Below are 21,355 nucleotides of genomic sequence, written 5' to 3' on the forward strand. Positions count from 1 at the left end.
CCAAAAAATGATAGAAAATCTATTTCGAGTTTCGGGATATGCGTATATCTCTACCATTTGATGCCCTGGTCAGTAAGAAAACAATTAATATGTGCTTTTATATTTATTAATAAACTTAACAATGAAAAAAGTAATAATTAGACTGAAACAAAACAACAAAATATGAGAAATAGGAGCTTTCAAGAAATGCTCCTTCAGGCATGAGTGTATCGAGAACAACTGACAAATAAAATATAATTTGATTGGCGACGAATTGACGCCGCCAAAAAGAATTAATTCGTAACAATGTCACCCCCAAACTTTGTAGATCATAGTAAAGTGAATGAATTCTTTTTGCTCTGAAATGTTGTTATTACAGATTCATAATTTACTTTAATATTAAATTTTATTTTTCAGAGAACTGAAGAGCTTTCTCTTAAGTTACTAAATCCAGAAATGGAATCTTCTATTAAGGTAATATTTTTTATAAAGTTATTTATAAGCTAAGGTAATATAAATATGAAATCACAGAAAATGAATATGTATTTTTTTTCTAATTTTTATATTGCTTTCTCTGTATAGATATAAATATACGATAACAGCATTAAGAGAGGGAGCCTATAAGGACACATACCTCTCCCCAAAAATGTTTAAAAACTTAAAGAATTCTTTCCATATTATTTCTTAAGAAAACAAAAAGAAATCTTTCATTAAGAAATTTAGATGCTTTATTTATAATTAAACAAAACTATTTTTTTATTTTTAGAACTGTTAATGTTTCATATGGTATATTTATTTTTTAACAAAATAATTTCCTGAATATCATTTTTATGTAAAAGATATCTAAAAATTATTTAGAAAATTTTTTTTCCGGGAAGAATTGTGAAAGTTTAAAAGCAGCCATTTCAATGAATAAAATTCAAGCCTTTGGAGAGTTACACCTGATCATCCTTGGCTTTTTCGAAAAAGATATCAATGGTGTCATCAACTCAATATTTTGAGGAAAAGGCGCTCTCATGGTTCATGTTCAAACATGGAACATGGTACTTCCAACATATTTTAAATATGTAATCTATTTTTGATTTGTTTGAATCATAAATTTATGGAGAAAATTTATTGGGCTGCCTATGTTTATAATCTTGTAATTTTTAATTAATGAGTGTGATATCGGGGGTCTGTCCAGGCCAAATTTCACAAATTCAACTTTAGGAAAAATTGTAGTTTCACAAAATAATTTTTCTTTAAATTTTATTTTTGTATCCCTTAAGAAACGATAAATCCATATTTTTTTGTGGATTTTATAATAAAATTTTTTATTTTTCACAAATTATGTTTAAATTTTCACAAAATAGGTACCTCTCAGAAAAACCTAGACAGACTCCTGTATATGTTTCATTGGAATGAAATATCTCTTTTATTAGTAATTAATTTAAAATGCAGTGTGCAATTCTTTTTTTTTTATGTTTTAATAGAATATGCTCTAAATTATTTTATTAGATTATCACATAATTTCTAAAAATTTGAACAGGACAGGGTTATGGTGATCACTAGCCATATACTCTCTTTTCGAATATTACTTATTATGTTAAAAGAAGTTAGTATTTTTTCTTAATTTTTAATTAAACTAGTAACTATAGTGGATAGAAGTTTTTTTTTTTTTTTAATTTTTGGAAAAAGTTATTAATTGTACTAATGAAATACAAGCTTTCTTTTTAAAATATTTCCTTCCAAAAAGTTTCTTTTTCTTTTTAGCTTGTCTTCTTAGTGGCGATTAGATGATAGAATGTTTTTAAATAATTTTTACTCTAAATTGCTGTTCATTCAACAAAAGTTTTTTTTAGAATTTTCAATTATTTATTTTTATTTAAGTCTTATAAACATGGTTATAACTTGCCAAGTTTCTTACTGCTTTAATATTGAATGTATGATTCTGTGTATTTATTTATTTTTTAATTTGACTTATTACTAGCATAAATAGGTAGGAAAGGTTTTAAATACATATAAATACATAAATTTGCATTGATTTCCCATTCAAACTTTTCGTGTTTTCAGGGATATTTTTAAACATAACTGATAGCACAATGTATTTATTTACTGTATGTCTGAAATTATATTTATTATGCTTTTTTCCTTATTTATAATTATCTTTTTTTTTTCAAAATTTTTAGATATTAGCATATTTTCTCAATTCTCTGTTGGATACATTTCAAGTTAAAGGTGATTTTTATTCTCTTGGACCATTGAGTTATTTACTTGCATCTGAATTGGAAAGTATTTCTCAACAACAGAAAAAGAAATCAGTAAGTATTTTTCATGTTAAAAAATTTTAATAAGCATCATTTTTAGTAAATCGCAAGTGATTTAGTAAATACATCTGCTTTAGAATTTTATGATTCTAATGTATATATATATATTTTTATTTCTTAAACCTATGTAATATTGAAAAATTGAAATCCTTAAAAATTGAGAGACTTTTTTCAAGAAGGCTTGATTTTTTAAGAATTAATATTTTAGTAAAATTATTCTAAAATTAAGTAGTGAATATAATGAAGTTTTTAAAGTAAAACACCTGTGTATTCTTCTTCTATCATAATATGAAAATATCATGGCGTGATTTTTATTTTCTACTTAATTCATTTCGACTTAAAAAAAAAGTTGAAAATTTAGTCTGACAGCACATTAGCAACTACGATCATCATAGTTTTACTCGGTAGTGTTTCTGATGACGAAAAAAGGTTTTTGTTATGACAGAGGTAAAAACTGTCAAAAACTTGTTTTTTTCTTTATGTTATACAGCAAGCAATATGTTTCTTATGTGGTACAATAAATTAAATATTTTCTTTACGATTAACAACTAATTTTGCCATTGTCTACATAATTATTTTAATATACTATAAAATATGAATTATTATTAAGTGAATTATTAAAAGTGCAACAAAGCTATAAATCAGAATTTTGCACTTATAAAATATCAAAAATATGTTTAAAAATTTGTGCACCATACAGATTATATTTTGTTACTGATATCCATTCAAGATCTATATCCTTTACCATACACTTGGTTATCTGTGTATAATCTTGGAATATTTATCCTAAATTTGTAACTAAAGGTAAACTAGTATCGATGCTATTTTATCGAATTTTAAAACTTTTATTTAATTGAAAACTCACGGCAATGCAAGGCACAATTGTATATGAAAAGGCATTTTTACTAACCAGGGTTATTGAGATGAAGCATGTGATCGCAAGTGACTAGTTTTGCATACTTTTCATTTTCGAATTTCAAAAATACATTATTATATTTTTATTAATAATATTAAGTCATTTTTTGTCCAATATCTTTTAAAACTAAATTTAATGCTTTTAAGATTTGAATTACCTTTTGTTTAAATGTTAACTAGTTAAAGTAAAAAAAAAATGTCCAGAAAAAAATATTTTTTTTTACAAAGAGGTTTTTTGGCACAAACGTAAAAATCATGATTAAAATTGTTATGGGTCAAGAACTTGCCAACCCTGATTGCATTATATGTAATGAGATACATCTCAGATCTAAAAAGTTTAAAGACTAGTTCTTGTAAAGCAAAAAGTTCCACTTTCTAATGTAATGTTTTTGGTATATAATATCTTTGATTTGAGGAATCCAAGACTAGGCACACTGTATCTGAACAAATTAATTGCTATTTTTTGCCCTCTAGATTTTGAATTTGTTGTCACAGCAGTAATTAGGTTATTAAAAATTTAATAATGGTGAAACTGCACTGAAATTCTTTTTACTTGTTTAAGAAAAATGACAAAGTGTCTTATGAAATGAAATACGTTGGATAATGAAAGTCCTTCTGTAAATAGGAAATCATTTCTATCAGCTAAAATAATTCATTATACTCAAGTTCTGTTGCTTACAACAACATTAGAACAGCTTTGTTCATTAAAATTTTGTTTAGATTTCTGTTTGAAATTAATTCAGTATTTTTTATAAGGAATTATAATTTATTTGTTTATAATAATTCCAATTTTTGTTTTTTATTTTTAGACTTATTCAAAGAAAGCTTCTTTGATTGTAGTTGATCGAATTTTAGATCTAGCAGGCCCTTTGAGTCAGTCATATGACACAATGTTAGATAAAGTTCTGTTATCTTTACCTCATATTCCTGGACATGTTTTTGATGTTTGTGTAAATATGGAAGATTTATCTGCTTGTAAAAGGTATTTGCTTCAAAATCTTTAATTTTAAAAATGTTTTATGTTTTAATGTTATAAAACTCATTTAGAATATATAATGGGTATTTTTATTTTATATTTTAAGTAATGTTTTATGTAACTTTTAGGAGAAGTAATATTATATAAAATAATCTGTTAAAACAATGTTTTTGTGTAGGGTCAGGTCAGTTTACTAGTTTTTAAAGTTGGGGATAGTTTTTTTCATTTCATATCATAGTGTTGTAAATTTGAAGAATCTTACTACTAATAAATAAGTTTAAAAAGTAAAAATAAAATTATAATTGATTCTTAAAATGCAAAATCTTTATTTTTATTTTACAGTGTTTTCATAATTATTTTTGTAAATTATGAAAACTTAAATAATTATATTTATTTTGCAGAATATATTCAAAAAGTATTAAGATCTTTTAACTTATTCTGAATTCAGTTTGTAAAACTTGCATAAGTTATAATGATTTTAAAAATTTAGAAGTGTTATTCTAATGCATCTTGCAAAATCTTAATTTAAGTTGTTTGTACGGAAAAAAAAATTTCCGGAAAAGAAAAAAGCAGCCGTCTCTCTTTTCCTGTCATAATCTTAAATTTAAAACTATGTGATCATTATAGCTGTTACTTTATGATTTATTATTTTCAATTCATTATTTTGTTGCAGTGCTATGGTATTTGGTAGACCTTTGCTAGCTCCAGGTTGTATTGCTCATAAAAGTGATTCTTATGCAGAAGCCTGTTTAAATGCTATTTTGTACAAAAATCCAAGAGTATGTTCTTCTCAATTTTTATTATTGTTAATTACTTAAACATAAATTTTTCTGTCAACTTTTCATGCTTAACTCGTTAGATTATTTAAATAAATATTTTTCTGAATTTTAAAAAACGTGATGAGTATCAAGTTTTTTCTTCTTAAATGTTGTAAAATATATTCTTTTTTGATTTGAAGTCCAAGAAGTATTCATATTATAAAATGTAAATCTTTGTGAGACATGTGCTTTTTTAAATTTATGTTTATGTCATAAATTGAGTGTTAGAAAAGTGTTTCATTTTCTAAAGAACAATCATAATTGGAACAGTTGCTTAGCTTTTAAAAAAACTTGATAGTTTAAAATCTTTTTATTTATTTATTTTTTGTAAGAAAAAATTGTAATTAAAAAAATATTTCTTAAAAGTACCAACAAAATAGACCAGATTGTTGTTTGAAGATGCAGGATCTAGCAAAACATATTCTACGAGCATCCATGCTTTTTAATTCACTTATGCATTAGCATTTATACCTGGTCCAATACAGTGCAACCTTATAAGAACACAATGAAATCTAATCATACATATTTGTTTGTTTCCTTTCATTTGCTTTTTTACTTTGTTTTATAATTTCCTAAGAACTAAGAACAATGATGGCTGTTAAATTATATATGTTCTTTTTTGAAATTTTACTCAAACCTTTAAAAAATAAACAACATTTTATTATTTTTGATATGCAAATTTGCTGTGCTTTAAATTTTTTTAAATTCCAGATTTATTAGAAAATTAAAAAAGAATTTTTTAATCATTGGCGTTTTTTAATGTTAACTAGTGAATAAACATTTTTTATTTTTCAATTTAAATATAAAATAATATTTTTGTACATATTTTTTAAAAATTCTGAAAAAAATTAATTTTAATTTCTCTCATTTTATACAAATTCTTCATGAAAGGTGTTGATATTGACTTTTTAAAAGAAAGTCATTTTGATTTTTCTGCTTACAGTGAAAAATATCAGTGAATTTGAAATAATTCAATCAAATTAGTTGAAAATTATGTGATAATTTCCTTGGCTGATTTGATCAGTTTCATATAAAAAGAGCTGTCTTATATAAGACTAATTGTAAGATGGAAAATAAAGTGAAATGCTTGCAAATTAACATTCTAATGAAGATATTATTTTTCTGTATTTTCTTTTGATACAATTTGTTTCATACTCTCAAATAACTTAGTAAAAGAATTGTTTTATCAATGATATTTTGCATTAAATTTTACAATACAGGTTTTTAAATTTTAGTATTTTTTACACTATTTTGCTTGTGCATGTATTATTACTAAACTAAAACTAAACTCAGCGGCGGGACAGCCCAAAGAGGGCCAAGGCCTACTGTGCCCATCTCAGTTTTCTTGACCTTTGGGCTCTGGGGTGCAGGAGCAGATGTTCCGGTTAGGTGGTCAGCCGAATGCAAAACCCCCAGTGTTTAGTTCCCAAGCATGCTTGGTACTCATTTATCGACCCACTGAAGGGATGAAAGGCTGAGTCAACCTTGCCCGGCCCGAGGATAGAACCAGGGGCCTGTGGCACGACAGAGCGAAGCGCTACCGCTCAGCCACCGGGCGTCAAAAAGTGTCTGTCCCTGGGATTCTAACCCAGGATCCCTCCCTCCATTGCGCACTTGCTTGTCTGGTGGCCTTCCATCCAGTCCACGGTGATACGGCTGTATTATAACTACACATAAAATAGGTTTTGTAAAATTGAATTATATTTTTTATTGACTTTTTAGTTATGATTTGTTATGTATTTTTCCATACCTTCTATTAAAACCCGAGCGAGTATTGCCCTAAGCATTGCAATTCAAATCAATAAAAATTTTCTATACCATCATTCAGTGTTTTCATCTCAGAAAAAAAATGGGTGAGAATTTCTCACCCTTTCTCAAAAGAAGGGTGAGATTTCAAAGATTTAAAAAAAAAAAAAACACCAAGAGACTTGAAAAAAAAAATCATTTCTTTAATTATAATGCATTTTTAACATCTTCTAATTTTTAAAGCATTGAATATTNTTTGTAACTAAAGGTAAACTAATTAAAGTATCAATGCTATTTTATCTAGTTTTAAAACAACTTTTATTTAATTGAAACCTCACATCAATACAAACCACAGTTGTATATAAAATGGCATTTTTAGTAACAAAGGTTATTGAGATGAAGCATGTGATAGCAAATTACTTGTTTTGCATGCTTTTCATTTTCTAGTTTAAAAAATACATTATCACATTTTTATTAATAATATTAAGTCATTTTTTGTCAAATATCTTTTAAAACTAAATTTAATGCTTTTAAGATTTGAAATACTTATTGCTTAAATTTTAATCAGTTGAAATGAAACAAAAATGTCTGCAAAAATTGTTTTTTTTACAAAGAGGTTTTTGGCATGAACTTAAAAATCATGGTAAAAATTGTCATGCGTCTAGAACTTGCCAACCCTGATTGCACTATATGTAAAGACATACATCTCAGATCTAAAAGTTGAAAGAATAGTTGTTGTAAAAAATCAATGGAAGTTTAAAAGCAAAAAAGTTCTCCATTTCTAGTGTAATATTTTTGGTTTATAATATCTTTGATTGGAGGAATCCAAATTGATTTGAGGAATCCAAGACTAGGCACACTGTATCAGAAAGAGTTAATTGCTATTTTCTGCCCTCTAGCTTTTGAATTTGTTGTCACAGCAGTAATTGGGCTATAAAAGATTTAATAATGGTGAAATGTGCACTGAAACGCTTTTTACTTGCTTAAGAAGAATGACAAAGTGTCTTATGAAATGAAATCCGTTGGCTAATGAAAGTCCTTCTGTAAATAGGAAATCATTTCTAGTAGCTAAAATCATTCATTATACACAAGTTCTGTTGCTTACAACAAAATTAGAACAGCTCCGTACACTAAAACTTTTGTTTAGTTTTCTGTTTGAAATTAATTCAGTATTTTTTATGATAAGGAATTATAATTTATTTATTTATGATAATTCTAATTTTTGTTTCTCATTTTTAGACTTATTCAAATAAAGCTTCTTTGATTGTAGTTGATCGAATTTTAGATCTAGCTGGCCCTTTGAGTCAGTCATACGACACAATGTTAGATAAAGTTCTGTTATCTTTACCTCATATTCCTGGACATGTTTTTGATATTTGTGTAAATATGGAAGATTTGTCTGCTTGTAAAAGGTATTTGCCTCGAAATCTTTAATTTTCAAAATGTTTCAAGTTTTAATGTTATATGACTCATTTAGAATATAAAATGCACATTTTTAATTTATATAAAATAATCTATTACAGCAATGTTTTTGTGTTGGGTCAGTTTACTAGTTTTTAAAATTTATCACCGAAATGGGATAGTTGTTTCCATTGCATATCATAGTGTTATAAATTTGAAGAATCTTACTACAAATAAATAAGTTTAAAAAGTAAAAATAAAATTACTATTAATTTATAAAATACTAAATTTTTATTTTGGTTTGTTTTCATAATTATTTTTATTAATGAGGAAAACTTATAAAATTATATTTTACAGAATAGTTTCAAAATGTATTAACATCTCTTAAATTAAACTGAAGGCCAGAATAGTCTGATTGACAGGGCATTGGACTCATGTTTGTGGGAACGAGAGTTTGAATCCAGCTGACCGAAGACTCCCTATGTAGTAAATGGTGACTGGTGCACGTTAAATCTGGTGGGTCACAAAATCCTCAATGTTCTCATCACAAATCAATACCTCTGGGGCTACTGAAGTGGAGATTGATCATTCTTTGGTTCAGGTCAAAATTACTATCTCTGGATAAATGAATGGGTCCGTCCTATAAACAAGTGTGACTTATGGGTGTGGCAGAAATCGAATTCTTTTCAGTCGAATTTTGGCCATAGATGACACCACTGGAAAACAAGAACAATCGCACCCCCTCTGCCTTAATGGCCCACGACAACAACAGCAAATTATACTGAATTCAGTTTGTATGACTTATATAAGTTGTCAATGGTCTTATAAATTTGGAAATGTCATTCTAGAGCATCTTGCAAAATCTTAATTTAAGTTAACTAATAACTTATTGCTTGAATTACATTGCATAAATTAAGTACAAAACCATTTTTAAAAAAATTCTGTCCCTCTTTTTCTTTCATAATTCTAAATTTAAAACAATGTGATCATGATGACTGTTATTTCATAATTTATTATTTTGTGATTAATATTTAAAAATTTTTTTTTGCTTTTTTTGCAGTGCTATGGTTTTTGGTAGACCTTTGCTAGCTCCTGGTTGTATTGCTCATAAAAGCGATTCTTACGCAGAGGTCTGTTTAAATGCCATTTTGTACAAAAATCCAAGAGTATGTACTCATTTTTATTATTGTTAATTACTTAAACATACATTTTTCTGTCAACTCTTCATACTTAACTTGTTAAATTATTTAAATTAATATTTTTCAGAATTTTAAAAAATATGATTAGTATCAAGTTTTTTCTTTTTAAATATTGTAAAATATATGCTTTTTTGACTTGATGTCCAAGAAGTATTCATATTATAAAATTTAAATCTTTGTGAGACATGTACTCTTTTAAATTTATGTTTATGTCATAAATTGAGTGTTTGCAAAGTGTTTCATTTTCTAAAGAACAATCATGATTGGAACAGTTGCTTAGCTTTTAAAAAAACTTCATTTAAAATCTTTTTATTTTATTATTTTTTGGTAAAATAAAAATTGTAATTAAAAAAAATTATTTCTGAAAAGTGCCAACAAAATAGTTTGTTGTTTGAAGATGCAGGATCTAGCAAAACATTATCGACGAGCATCCATACTTTTTATTTCACTCGTGCATTAATTCACTCATACATAAGCATTTATACTTGGTCCAATACAGCCTCATGGAACACAATAAAATCTAATCATACAGATTTGTTTGTTTCCTTTCATTTGCTTTTTTATGATTAACTTTGTTTTATAATTTCCTATCAAGAATGATGGGGTTGTTAAATTATATATTTTCTTCTTTTTTGAAATTGTACTCAAACCTTTAAAAAATAAACAATCTTTTATTATTTTTTGATATGCAAATTTGCTGTGCTTTAAATTTTTTTTTAAATTCCAAATTTATTAGAAAATTTAAAAAGAATTTTTTAATAATTTTTGAATGCTATTTTTATTTATTTACTCTTTTTTTATGTAAACTACTGAATAAACATATTTTATTTTTCAATGTAAATATAAAATAATATTTTTGTACATATTTTTTAAAAATTATAAAGAAAATTAATTTTAATTTCTCTCATTTTATACAAATTCTTCATGAAAGGTCTTGACATTGACTCTTTAAAAGAAAGTCATTCTGATTTTTCTGCTAACAGTGAAAAATATCAGTGAACTTGAAATAATTCAATCAAATTAGTTGAAAATTATATAATCCTTGGCTGATTTGATCAGTTTCATATTAAAAAAAAGGCTGTCTTATACAAGACTAATTGTAAGTTGGAAAATAAAGTGAAATGCTTGCAAATTAACATTCTGATGAAGATTATTTTTCTGTATTTTCTTTTGATACAATTTGTTTTATACTCTTAAATAACTTAGTAAAAGAATTGTTTTATCAATCATATTTTGCATTAGATTTCACAATACAGGTTTTTAAATTTTAGCATTTTTTACACTATTTTGCTTGTATTATAACTACACATATAATTGTATTATAACTACACATATAAAAAATAGGTTTTGTAAAATTGAATTATATTTTTTGTTGACTTTTTTCATTATGATTTGTTATGTATTCTCCCATACCTTCTATTAAAACCCAAGCAAGTATTGCCCTAAGCATTGCAATTCAAATCAATCAAATTTTACTATACCATCATTAATGGTTTGGTGTTTGAATCCATGAAAAATTTCTCTAACATGTACAAAACATGTAGTTTTGATTTATTGTATTTATTAGGAGCATTATGCATATTTTTTTTGTTTAGTGGATACTTTTTGTCCCCCAAATAATACAAAAACAAAATTGCTATTTTTATTTTTATAATAAAAACTTTTTTTTGACACATTGAAATTTTCTTTTGAACTTTCACCTATTAAATATGCCTTTTACTGTCAACTCTAAACTCGGTTGAATACCGTGTGGGGAAAATTATTTTACCCACATTTCTTTATGGGAGAATCTAAATTTAGTAGGGAAGTCTTTGTATAAATTTTCCACGTAACGGTTAAAAAGATATTAAATCAATTTTCGATTTAATGTTTATTTAGTTCTTTTTTTAAAAAATTCTCATAATTAAAATGATTTTAGGAAGCATTAATTGAAATGAATCGTCAAATCGTGGAATGTGCCGGTAAAGAGGGTATTAACGTAGATGCAAGCTCACGTCTGACCTCAGATATTTTAAAGAAAAAAGTTATCTGTTTTAAGTAAGTATAGAAATTTACTTGACAGTTAGGAATATTATTCTTTGTATAATATATTATTTGATAGCTGTTGGGTAACTAAGAGAAGTTAAAATCCTATTACATGACTATTCTAATTTATTTATGATTCATAAAGCAATTGTCCAAACTTCTTTGAATTATGTTATTAAATAAAGTAGATGATCCTTGGACAGCAAGAAAAAGTTTTAATAACTCTAAATTAAAACTAGGTAATATCAAGAGGAAATTTTAGAATATATGATGAAAAAATTATTTTATCTAAGGAAATATTGTTTTTAATGATATAAAATTGCTTAATGTATTATTGATTAATAATTTATTATTGTTATTAATATATATTATTAATATTATTAACTAATTTGCATATTTTTTACATTGGTTATTTTCTACATCCAAATGAAATTAATCAACTCAAAGAATAATATATTCACTAAATATAATAAATCTTTATATTTTATAGTATTTATTTTCGAATTTATCATTATCTAAAGTATTTTATTATCCTTATTAATAGTACTAACAAAATTATAATTAAATGTCACATTTGAAAGTGTTATGCCTCTATAATTATGACATTATTTCCATTCAATGGGCATTTGTTCGTTGATCCAAATACTGTTGCAAAATTACAAAGTGCTTATTGTACTATATCAGGACAGTTTTGGTCATAAAATTAATAATAAACAATTTTTCTTTTGTTGTTACTTTACTTTTTTATGATCTTTAGAAAACAATGAAAGTTAATGGCTGAAAACTGAATTTAAAGTAGTTTGCTAATTCAAAAAAGAAAAAAAATTTGGTGTGCACCTTTAAGAAATGCATAAATGTACTAACTGAATCACAGTTACAGGATTTGATCTCTACAGCTTTTTGTATACTGTAAGGATTCTTCATCAATTTCATTTTATTTTTTCTTCCTAGCAATTTTTTTTTACTGTTAGATTAGTATATCTAATTTTAACACATATTTATTTTATTTTACTTCATATTGGTAAGTTTGTTTTCTGCTTTTCTACTTTCATCTTAAACTCATTTAAAATTAATTTTTTTTATAGGCATGGACGCATTATAAAGAGTGACATTTATATCTTAGGATAATTATTCTTTATTTTGAAATGTCTCTTTTGCTGTCGTAAAGAAACACGTCCTGATGAGAACTTTATTTTTTTCATCAATTTATTATTATTTTTCTAATTATATTATGTATTTATATTGTAAAACATTTCAATTTTTTAACTTTTTTTGTTGATTTTTTTTCTTTTTAGGGAAAATCCAAAAGTCATGGCTAAATTTACTGGACTTCTTCAACAAACACTTGCAGTGATTCAAGCTTTAGAATTTTCTAGTTCAAAAGGTGTTGATAATTTAGCTGCTATTGAAAAAGCTTTGCTACAATATTTAACAACATCGAGTGAAGAGGTTCTAAGCAATATAATGCAGATGATAACTGAAAAAGAAGAAATGTGAGATTTGTATAATTTTTTTTGAACACAAATTATATTCTTAAATTTGTTGATTATCTTATAAATAATTAAGATGAATTTATTACTGGATGAATAAATTTACTAAATAAATTGGTTGTAATAATTATATGAACTGCTTTTTAAGTAAAATGAATCGCCTGAAAGTGAATTAAATATTTATAGAACAAGTTGCAAAGTGAATTCTTCCCGGGGTTTGAAAATTGCTTGGTAAATTGTTAGCTACAATTATTAATGAGAAATAATTGTTTATTATACCTCTGTGATTGTATCAATCATTTATCTGTTAGTTTCAAATTGCTTCTTCTCTCAAAATCTGTTAAATTTTATGAATCGTCATTTTAGAGTCATCAGAATCATCACAAAAATTTAATGCATTGTCACTTGAGAGTCATCAGAATGAATACAAAATTGAATGTGCTTTTAAGTTTAGCTGTCATTGTATCAAAAAGAGAACTTAAAGGTGCTAACTAATATACCTTTATTCATTCCTGTTTCGCCTGTTAATGATAGTTTCTGCTGGAAGGAAAAAAATCTAAGCTTACTAAAACCACAGAGCACTAAGCCTAAAAATAAGCTATTAAATTTCTTAACACAAAATTTAGCGCAGCATCTTAATTTCATTTGTTTAAGCATCAAAGTATACATTGCATAAGTCTTTCAGAAATTATACAAATGAAAAGTTTACCTCCAGTTTTAGAAAAAGACAGTTTTTTTGTTAGATTTAATTCATTGAAAACTCATATTTTTTTATTATATTATCTAAAGAAGTTTTAGAATGATATTAAGAATTGAAATATGTATATATATTTTTATTAAAAAAAAAAAAAAGAATTTCTATAGAAACTTACCTCCATTATTCTTACTATAATGAATAATGGAAATAATAATGGTAAGAATAATGGAGGTAAGTTTAAAAACTTACCTCCATTATTCTTACCTATTTGAAATGTTTACTTTTGGCTGAAACAAAATATTATTCAAATAATTATTTTTACATTTTTAACTTAGTTTCTTTGTTTGTGTAATATTTTTTTATAATATTCATCCAATGTTAATTGCTTTAATTAAGATATTTTTGTTTTTTTTAGGAACTACAAAATGGAAGAGATTATAATTTTCTTGGCGTTTTTTTACATGTTATCTGGGGAAACTGACTTAGCCAATGAATCTGCTATGCAGGTAATGCAGTATTTTTATCTCATTGCTTTGTTTTTTTATGGATTGGGATGGGAGTTATTTTATGTGTAATTATCAGATAAATGAACATTGCTTCATATTTTTTTTCTTGAGTTTTTGCATTAATATTTATGTCAAATGTAAATAAACATTCATTCAATCTATACAGTCAACCCCTAGATATCCACCCTTTTGGTCCAGTTGAAAATGCATGTTTTAACGTTAGGTTATTATGTCATGAGTGCACAAAAATATGGAGCTAAAGTAATACTGCAATCATGCATGAAAAATGCATTAAAAACAATGTGTAATCCAGTTAAAAATGAATGTTTTAAAGTGAGGTTATTATATCATGAGTGGACAAAAATATGAAGCTATATGTTAAAGTAATACTGCAATCATGCATTGATTAAAAATAACGTTAAAGTAATACTGCACGTTATACGTTACGCATAATATACGTTAAACTAATACTGCAATCATGCATTAATTAAAAATAACATGTTGATTTTTAGGCTGCAATTTTTAGTAAATAACATACGTCAGGATAACTGTGAAGACCCGCAGGAAATAATTTATTTGAAACTTTTCTAAATCAAATTATTAAATTTTGTTCGTTATAATCGACTGAATGGTTCAGCGTAGAAATTCTACTAGACATTAAAATAACATTGCGTCTATGGTTAACAAGCAGGACTTAATGCCTCTGTCATTATAATGGAATGTGGTTGCTGTACAGGGGTGGTCAAAAAATTCTGTAATATTTTGTCAGTTTAATTTTATGTATTTTGAAAACCTAAAAAATATTGCAATTTTTGTCATGTTCTGTAGAAGAATCTCCTGAAATTCTATAGTTTTTGTAACGTTAATTTTCAGTGTAATAGGAGCTTTAGAAATTCTACAATTCTTTCAATTTAATTTGACAGTCTTGTAAAGGTTGAGGGCATCATGTTGTAACAAGAAATTCGTTTTTTATTTTTATAGGCCACTTTGATGGAAACATTTTTTCAAGATGAAAGTATGGTTGATTTACTGTCAGTATTTGGTAAGAATCTTAATTATTTTATAGTTAATTTATTTACTGTATATCCCAGTGTATAAGTCAATTTTTCAAACCCCTAAAATTTTGCTTATTTTTTCTTTGGGAGAGTATATTCTCTTACTCAAAAATGGCAGTTGATAACTGCTTTTCAAGGATTAAAGGTTTCAAATTTAAAATTGTAATTTGAAAAATACATTGTTAACATTACATTTACAGACTATTGCTAATTTCTTCTAATTTTCCAGTGGATGAAGATGAAAAAGATGATGAAAATGTTTTGAATTCTGTTAGAACTCTCTTTAATATATTCAAGAGACTTGGTACTATTCGAAGAAGACTTACAAGATATAAGTAAGTTTGGATATAAAGTAGGTTCGTAAGATTTTAATTTCATAAATTTCTGAAAAAAATAACACAAAATGTATTTTTAATATATATATACCTGCAGCCTATAGCTTTAGATTAAATTGCTTTTTAATTATATTCTTATCATTTTTTATACCATAATTATTTTTATATCATAATAAATTATAATAAAGAGATGCATGTTACAGAAACTAAATAATTAGTAATATACAATGAGTAAGTTATTTGTTGCTGATAAAGCATAACTGTCTCTTCTCATAAATAAATTTTTTGCTTTTATTTTTTGATTGGTTCATATTTTTGACACTCATTAATCTCTAAAATATAGTTCTCATGCCTTGGCTCAAAAGAAATCTGCTAAAAATTTAAACCACCTAATGTTTTTTTTGTAACTTTCATTGTATATTTGGAATTAATTGTGGAAATGAAACAACTGCTCATTTATAAAAGAAAATTCTCACAAATAAAGGAACTACATTAAGTTCTGAGAAACTTGAAAAATTCCTTTATCTCATCATTTATAACTTTGGTGCTAAATGTAATTGATCTTTGATTTCAAAGAATTGTATATGGGTGCATTGTATGTTCCATCAAAAATAGTTTTCACAAAGACATAATTTTTCATGGTTTTTTAGTAAACAATGTTCATTTTCATAACATTGTAGCAAAATTAACTTTAAGCTTTTCATTTCATGACACTTTGTTATTATGAAAGGAAAAAGAAAAACACTCACAAATGCCTTTTTTCTTTTTTCAATGGTTAACTTTTTTTTATATATAGAAGTTATGAATTGAATTCACAGAAAAGTTGCTGAAGTATGTTGAATTTAATAAATATTAACAAAAAAGTGAAGAANCTTTCGACAAAATACTAAAATAGAGATCTATCGACAAAGACTACTCACTTCTGCCTAGCTTATGCTCTCTCTGGTTATTTCAGTTTCCGTGTTTAAAAGCGCTATATGTTGAGCCTTGGCATGTGACATTTTTAGCGGCAATCATTGGTCGATTTTCTAGCGTTGCCATTCGGGGAGTTGTAATGAGGCTTTTTTTTGTCGCCGTGTAAGAGAAATATATATATAGTTTGTAAAAAAATTAACTTAACAAAATTATTTTTCATGACACTTTGTTATTATGAAAGGAAAAAGAAAAACACTCACAAATGCCTTTTTTCTTTTTTGAATGGTTAACTTTTTTTTATACAGAAAGTTATGAATTGAATTCACAGAAATGTTGCTAAAGTATGTTGAATTCAACAATTTTGTTGACAAATACAAAATTCAGTTACAAAATTGTATAAATGGCTAAAAAAGGTAAACTCTTAATGTTTATGAAATTCTAGTTTTTTTCCTTTCTTTATTTATTTTTCACTGTCACGTGAAAGGAACAATTTAAAACTTGTTATCTTAGCAAATTTATATTCAAAGCTTAAAATCAGAAATTAAATATTTCAAAATCATAAATATTTCTAAAGGTTTAAACTAAAATTTTCCATGAAAAAATTATAACTTTAAAAATATTTTGAAAGTTTCTCCATTGCTAAAATTAAAAACATTTTCAAATATATGTTTTTTTTTTCTTCCTTCGAAACATCATAAAAAATGTGAACAGTTTTTTAAAGATTTCTAGAGTATGTATTAGGCCTTAAGAGAATTAATGCTATTATTAAAATGTTTCATTTGCAAATTGTTGACATTATTAATAGAAATATTATGAAATTTCTGCAGTTAGTGATTACCTATTTTGCATAACTACTAAATTATGACGTAAGATCTAACATATTTTGAAAGAAAAAATTATCATAATGCTTTTTCTACCTTAAGCAGGATTCAGTAATCACTTTTAATTGTTTTTGTTTTTATTTTATATACTGTATAATTGTTTTCAGAACCTTGTTTAAATCTACAAATCCTGCATTTCCGGCTTCATATAATCCTTTGCTTAAGCAAATTCTTGAAGACATTTTTGATCCAAATCTTCCAGAAAATCCTGATCTTGAATTTCATTCTGCTGGGCTCACAAATTATATCAAAACTGGTTTCAGGTACATTTTTGCAATTTTTATTTGTTAATTGCTGTTAAAAAATTTTACTTTAAAATTTTTCATAAATTTAAGCTTATCTTTGTTTATAGTTGTTCGTTTAATGTTTAATCATGTTTGTCTTGTTAGTTTACTAAATCCCAAATTTATAAATTTTATAAAACTATTGTGCATAAATTTTATGCATGCATGAGACACTTGTAAACACTTGTTTTCCAGCCCATGATCAATTAGAAAAAACTAGGTGACAAGCATTAGGAATTTTAGTGATATTGTTTTTTTTTTCAAACTAAAGTAAAAAATAACACAGTAACTGTATTTCCAAAATGTCGAAGTACTAATTGGAGCTGTCGAAAAACAAGTCTTCATTAACCAAATCATGTTTAAAACAAATTTAATTAAAATATTTATAAGTTCAAGATAAGTAATATATAAGATAAATTAGCACACATTCCCTAATATATTTACTATAGAAATATATTAAGTAATGTTGTCTTTTAATATGTGAATCAATGTAGAAACTGTATTCATTGTAGCCTCCAAAATCCAATTTTTTTAATGGAGCTATTTTTGTTGGCATAATAGTTGGACACTCCTACACTAGTTATTAATTATTTTCATAAATTACAAAAAAATAATACTCACACTGCATAATATATTGATAATTAAAATATATTACATAATCTTGTACTATGTCGATAACTCTAAACGTAATACTATATCTATATTATTCACTTCAAACCTTCATGATTATTTTTTTAAAAATACTCACACTGCATAATATATTGATAATTAAAATATATTACATGATCTTGTACTATGTCGATAACTCTAAACATAATACTATGTCTATATTATTCACTTCAAACCTTCATGATTATTTTTTTATCATGCTGAATTGAAAAAAGTTAGATACTTTTTGATTTTTAATATTAGAAGATAAACTAATCAAATATATGTTAATAAATCTTGTTCCAAATAAGCTATTTTGTAATTGAAATCAAAAGTAGAAATTGTTTGATTTGAAATTTAATTTCAAACTTTTTTTATATATAAAATGATGATATAAATGCAAAGCAATAATTTTTTAGCTTATTCATGAATGTCAATAAGCCTCAACCAAGAGATAACCCCGTCATATTCATCATTGTACTTGGTGGAGTTACTCCATCAGAAATAAAAATTGTTAATGAATATACTTCTCGTCACAAAGAAACTGAAGTAAGACTTCTAAACTGTCTTTTTTTATCTTTATTTACAAAAATTTTCCCTTTGTGTTTCTTATGTATATTTAATTATGTTGAATATTTTTTAAATATATGAAAATGAAAAACTAAGGAAAGGTAATCAAAACAGTGACTAGAAAATTATTGGTTATTTCAAATTAGTACAGTAGGGAACTGATTATCCGGAACGATCGGGACCATCACTATTCCGGATAACTGATTTTTTTCGGTTTTCTGAATCGCTGCAAAAAGCCGTTTTTTTTTCATTCTTAAACCTTATTGTATTACTGTTTTATTGTAAAATCTTATGAGGAAAAAAAAATTATTTTTTTAAATGGTGGGAAAATTTATCGAATTTCGTTCCGGGTTTTTGGTTTTCCAGTTTTCTGATTTCCGGATAACGGGTTCTGTACTGTACTTCAAACTATCTGGCTGTATATATATTCTTTAAGAAACATTTGTATTTGACATGGTTCTTTTTTTCCCATTTTTTTAAAAAGTTATTTATCAATGTATGACTTGCTGAAAAATAAAATAAACAATATTAGTTTTCAATGCATTTCGCTCGAGTTATTTAAAAAGTATGTTTATTGAGAAAAGAATTTGATGGTTAAATATAAATTTAAACGTTAAACGATATTAAAAAGCTATAAAATATGGCACCCCTATTAATAATTACGCATATATATAAAATTTATTTCTCAAAAAATACTTGAATGGAAATGTTATTTCTTAATATAGATTATATTTATTCAATCACATAGTTAATATATTAATATTCAAAAACACGAAGCTTTTACTTGATCACAATTAAAGTTACTTTATTTTGGAGTTTTAAATTGTTCATTATTAATTTCTGACAGCTAAATATTTTAAATTGTGCAACATGTTCCCTATTAGTGTCTCTTGCTATTTGATAAGCAACTGAATAATGGATTATTTTGTAAATCAAGTGATGATTGTTTACCCAATTCTTTTTAGAACTGGTCAGGGTTGACCTTGAAATTTCCTGTGGTCCATTTCTTCTCAATTGATCTATCTCTATTCAAAATTATTGAATTTAAAAAGTGTTTTTTTTATTTTTTTTACCTATTTTTAATGTTTGAAAACTAGAAGTGATAGGTTAAGAATTTCTGAGTCTGAATTAATATAACCTAATGTCTGATTTTAATTTAAATAATTAAATTTGAAAAAAAATATGTATATTGCTTTTTAGATATTTCTGGGATGCACTGAAGTTTTGTCACCTTCTAATGTATTGAAAGATATTGGAATGATTGTAAAAAATCTATCTAAAGATGCATCAGAAAATCAGCATTCAACTTAAAATTTCAAGTTAAATTTGTTAAATTTTGTATATAAATTGTATGTATTGTTATAAATTTTTATTTATCATTTATTAATTAATAAATATACATTTTTTATTTGTTTTGTAGTGTGTTGTTTTTTTTCCTTTACTACTTAATGTAATAACTACAAAAATTTGCATGCTCAATTTCAAATTGAAACTTTTTCTATGTTCATATTTTGAAAAATTGTCTTTGACGTGTTTTGATAATTTTCAGTACAATGACTTAATCTTTTTCTCCAGAAATTGAATAATACAGAGTGAAATAAGCAGTACAAAATACTGAGACTATTATCATTGGAACCCAATGGTAATATGTTACATTGGATCAAATTTTTAGATATAACAACTATGTTGATAAAACATTTTAGATATAACAACTGCGCGATTTTAGATATTTCCTTTCACGGTTAGCCTGATGGCAAAGGGACTAACCCATGATCCATCTATCACTGAGGATATTTCATGTCAGCACCGTCTTCACTGCAAGCCGGATGTGGAATTCATATCGAACGGGGATCGAACCCGGTTCGCCGCATTGGAACGCAAACGGTCTATCGCCTGAGCCACCGTGACTCAGTAACTGGCTAGTGGCATGCCTTTGCTGGCTATATTCTTTTAGTGATAGCGATTGCCGTGGAGTGGAGATACCACAATACCCAAAGAATTTTCCATTGCTTGTTCGTAACTGTTTGCCAAGATGCGACGCCAAGTTCACTATCTATCTGCTATCTAGATGAATATTTGAACCTGTAAATGAAATTTCTTGTTTTCCTACAATCTCCTGTGCAGACACCATTGCGTTACGAAACATTATTTTGTCAAATCTCTAAAGTCGATTGTTTAGGGATAAACATGTTTTGCAAATATAGATTCCGAATATTTCTATAAATGTGTAGCCAACTTCTTGAAATTACTTACAGCAAGACTGTAATTGATGGGTAAAATACAAAGTAAAGATTGTCTTCATCATTGAAAACTATGATGAAGACAAAAAGTTTTGAAATTATAATAGCATAATATTATGATTGGTCATTATGATTTTTTTTAAATCATAGATTTATGTAGAAAATATCACTTATACAGTACTGCAAAGAATAGTGACTTCTTCTGCCAAAAGTAATTAAATTTAAAAATGCTTTCTGATCTAAATTAATTTACTTTTCATTCCACAAATTGATTCTCTTTCCTTACAATTATTAAGTATTTCTAATGCTTAATGGATATATTTTAAAATAAAACATGTTTTTGATCAACTCTGATAAAATGCCTCACTG

The 21,355-nt window shown here is 25.9% G+C and overlaps 2 protein-coding genes across 2 annotated transcripts in view; both read left to right on the top strand.

Moving 5' to 3' along the window:
- The window catches only part of LOC107442912 (sec1 family domain-containing protein 2), a gene marked incomplete at its 5' end in the record, with an annotated part of 28,970 nt that extends 8,811 nt beyond the window's left edge, over positions 1–20,159 (top strand). Inside the window, 12 exon segments of the mRNA XM_043039936.2 lie at positions 397–453; positions 2,148–2,279; positions 4,010–4,182; positions 4,850–4,955; positions 11,259–11,377; positions 12,661–12,858; positions 13,968–14,058; positions 15,040–15,100; positions 15,343–15,448; positions 17,352–17,507; positions 18,596–18,725; positions 19,947–20,159. Of these exon segments, the coding sequence (XP_042895870.1) occupies positions 397–453; positions 2,148–2,279; positions 4,010–4,182; positions 4,850–4,955; positions 11,259–11,377; positions 12,661–12,858; positions 13,968–14,058; positions 15,040–15,100; positions 15,343–15,448; positions 17,352–17,507; positions 18,596–18,725; positions 19,947–20,057 (1,440 nt within the window). The 3' untranslated portion in view covers positions 20,058–20,159.
- Positions 8,016–21,355, top strand: part of LOC107454112 (sec1 family domain-containing protein 2) — a 67,818-nt gene continuing 54,478 nt past the window's right edge. Inside the window, exon 1 of the mRNA XM_043039940.2 lies at positions 8,016–8,152. The gene's annotated coding sequence lies outside the window, so the exon portion shown is untranslated. The remainder of the gene's footprint in view (positions 8,153–21,355) is intronic.

Source organism: Parasteatoda tepidariorum, chromosome 6, assembly GCF_043381705.1.
Source record: "Parasteatoda tepidariorum isolate YZ-2023 chromosome 6, CAS_Ptep_4.0, whole genome shotgun sequence".
NCBI classification, from domain to species: Eukaryota; Metazoa; Arthropoda; class Arachnida; order Araneae; family Theridiidae; genus Parasteatoda; species Parasteatoda tepidariorum.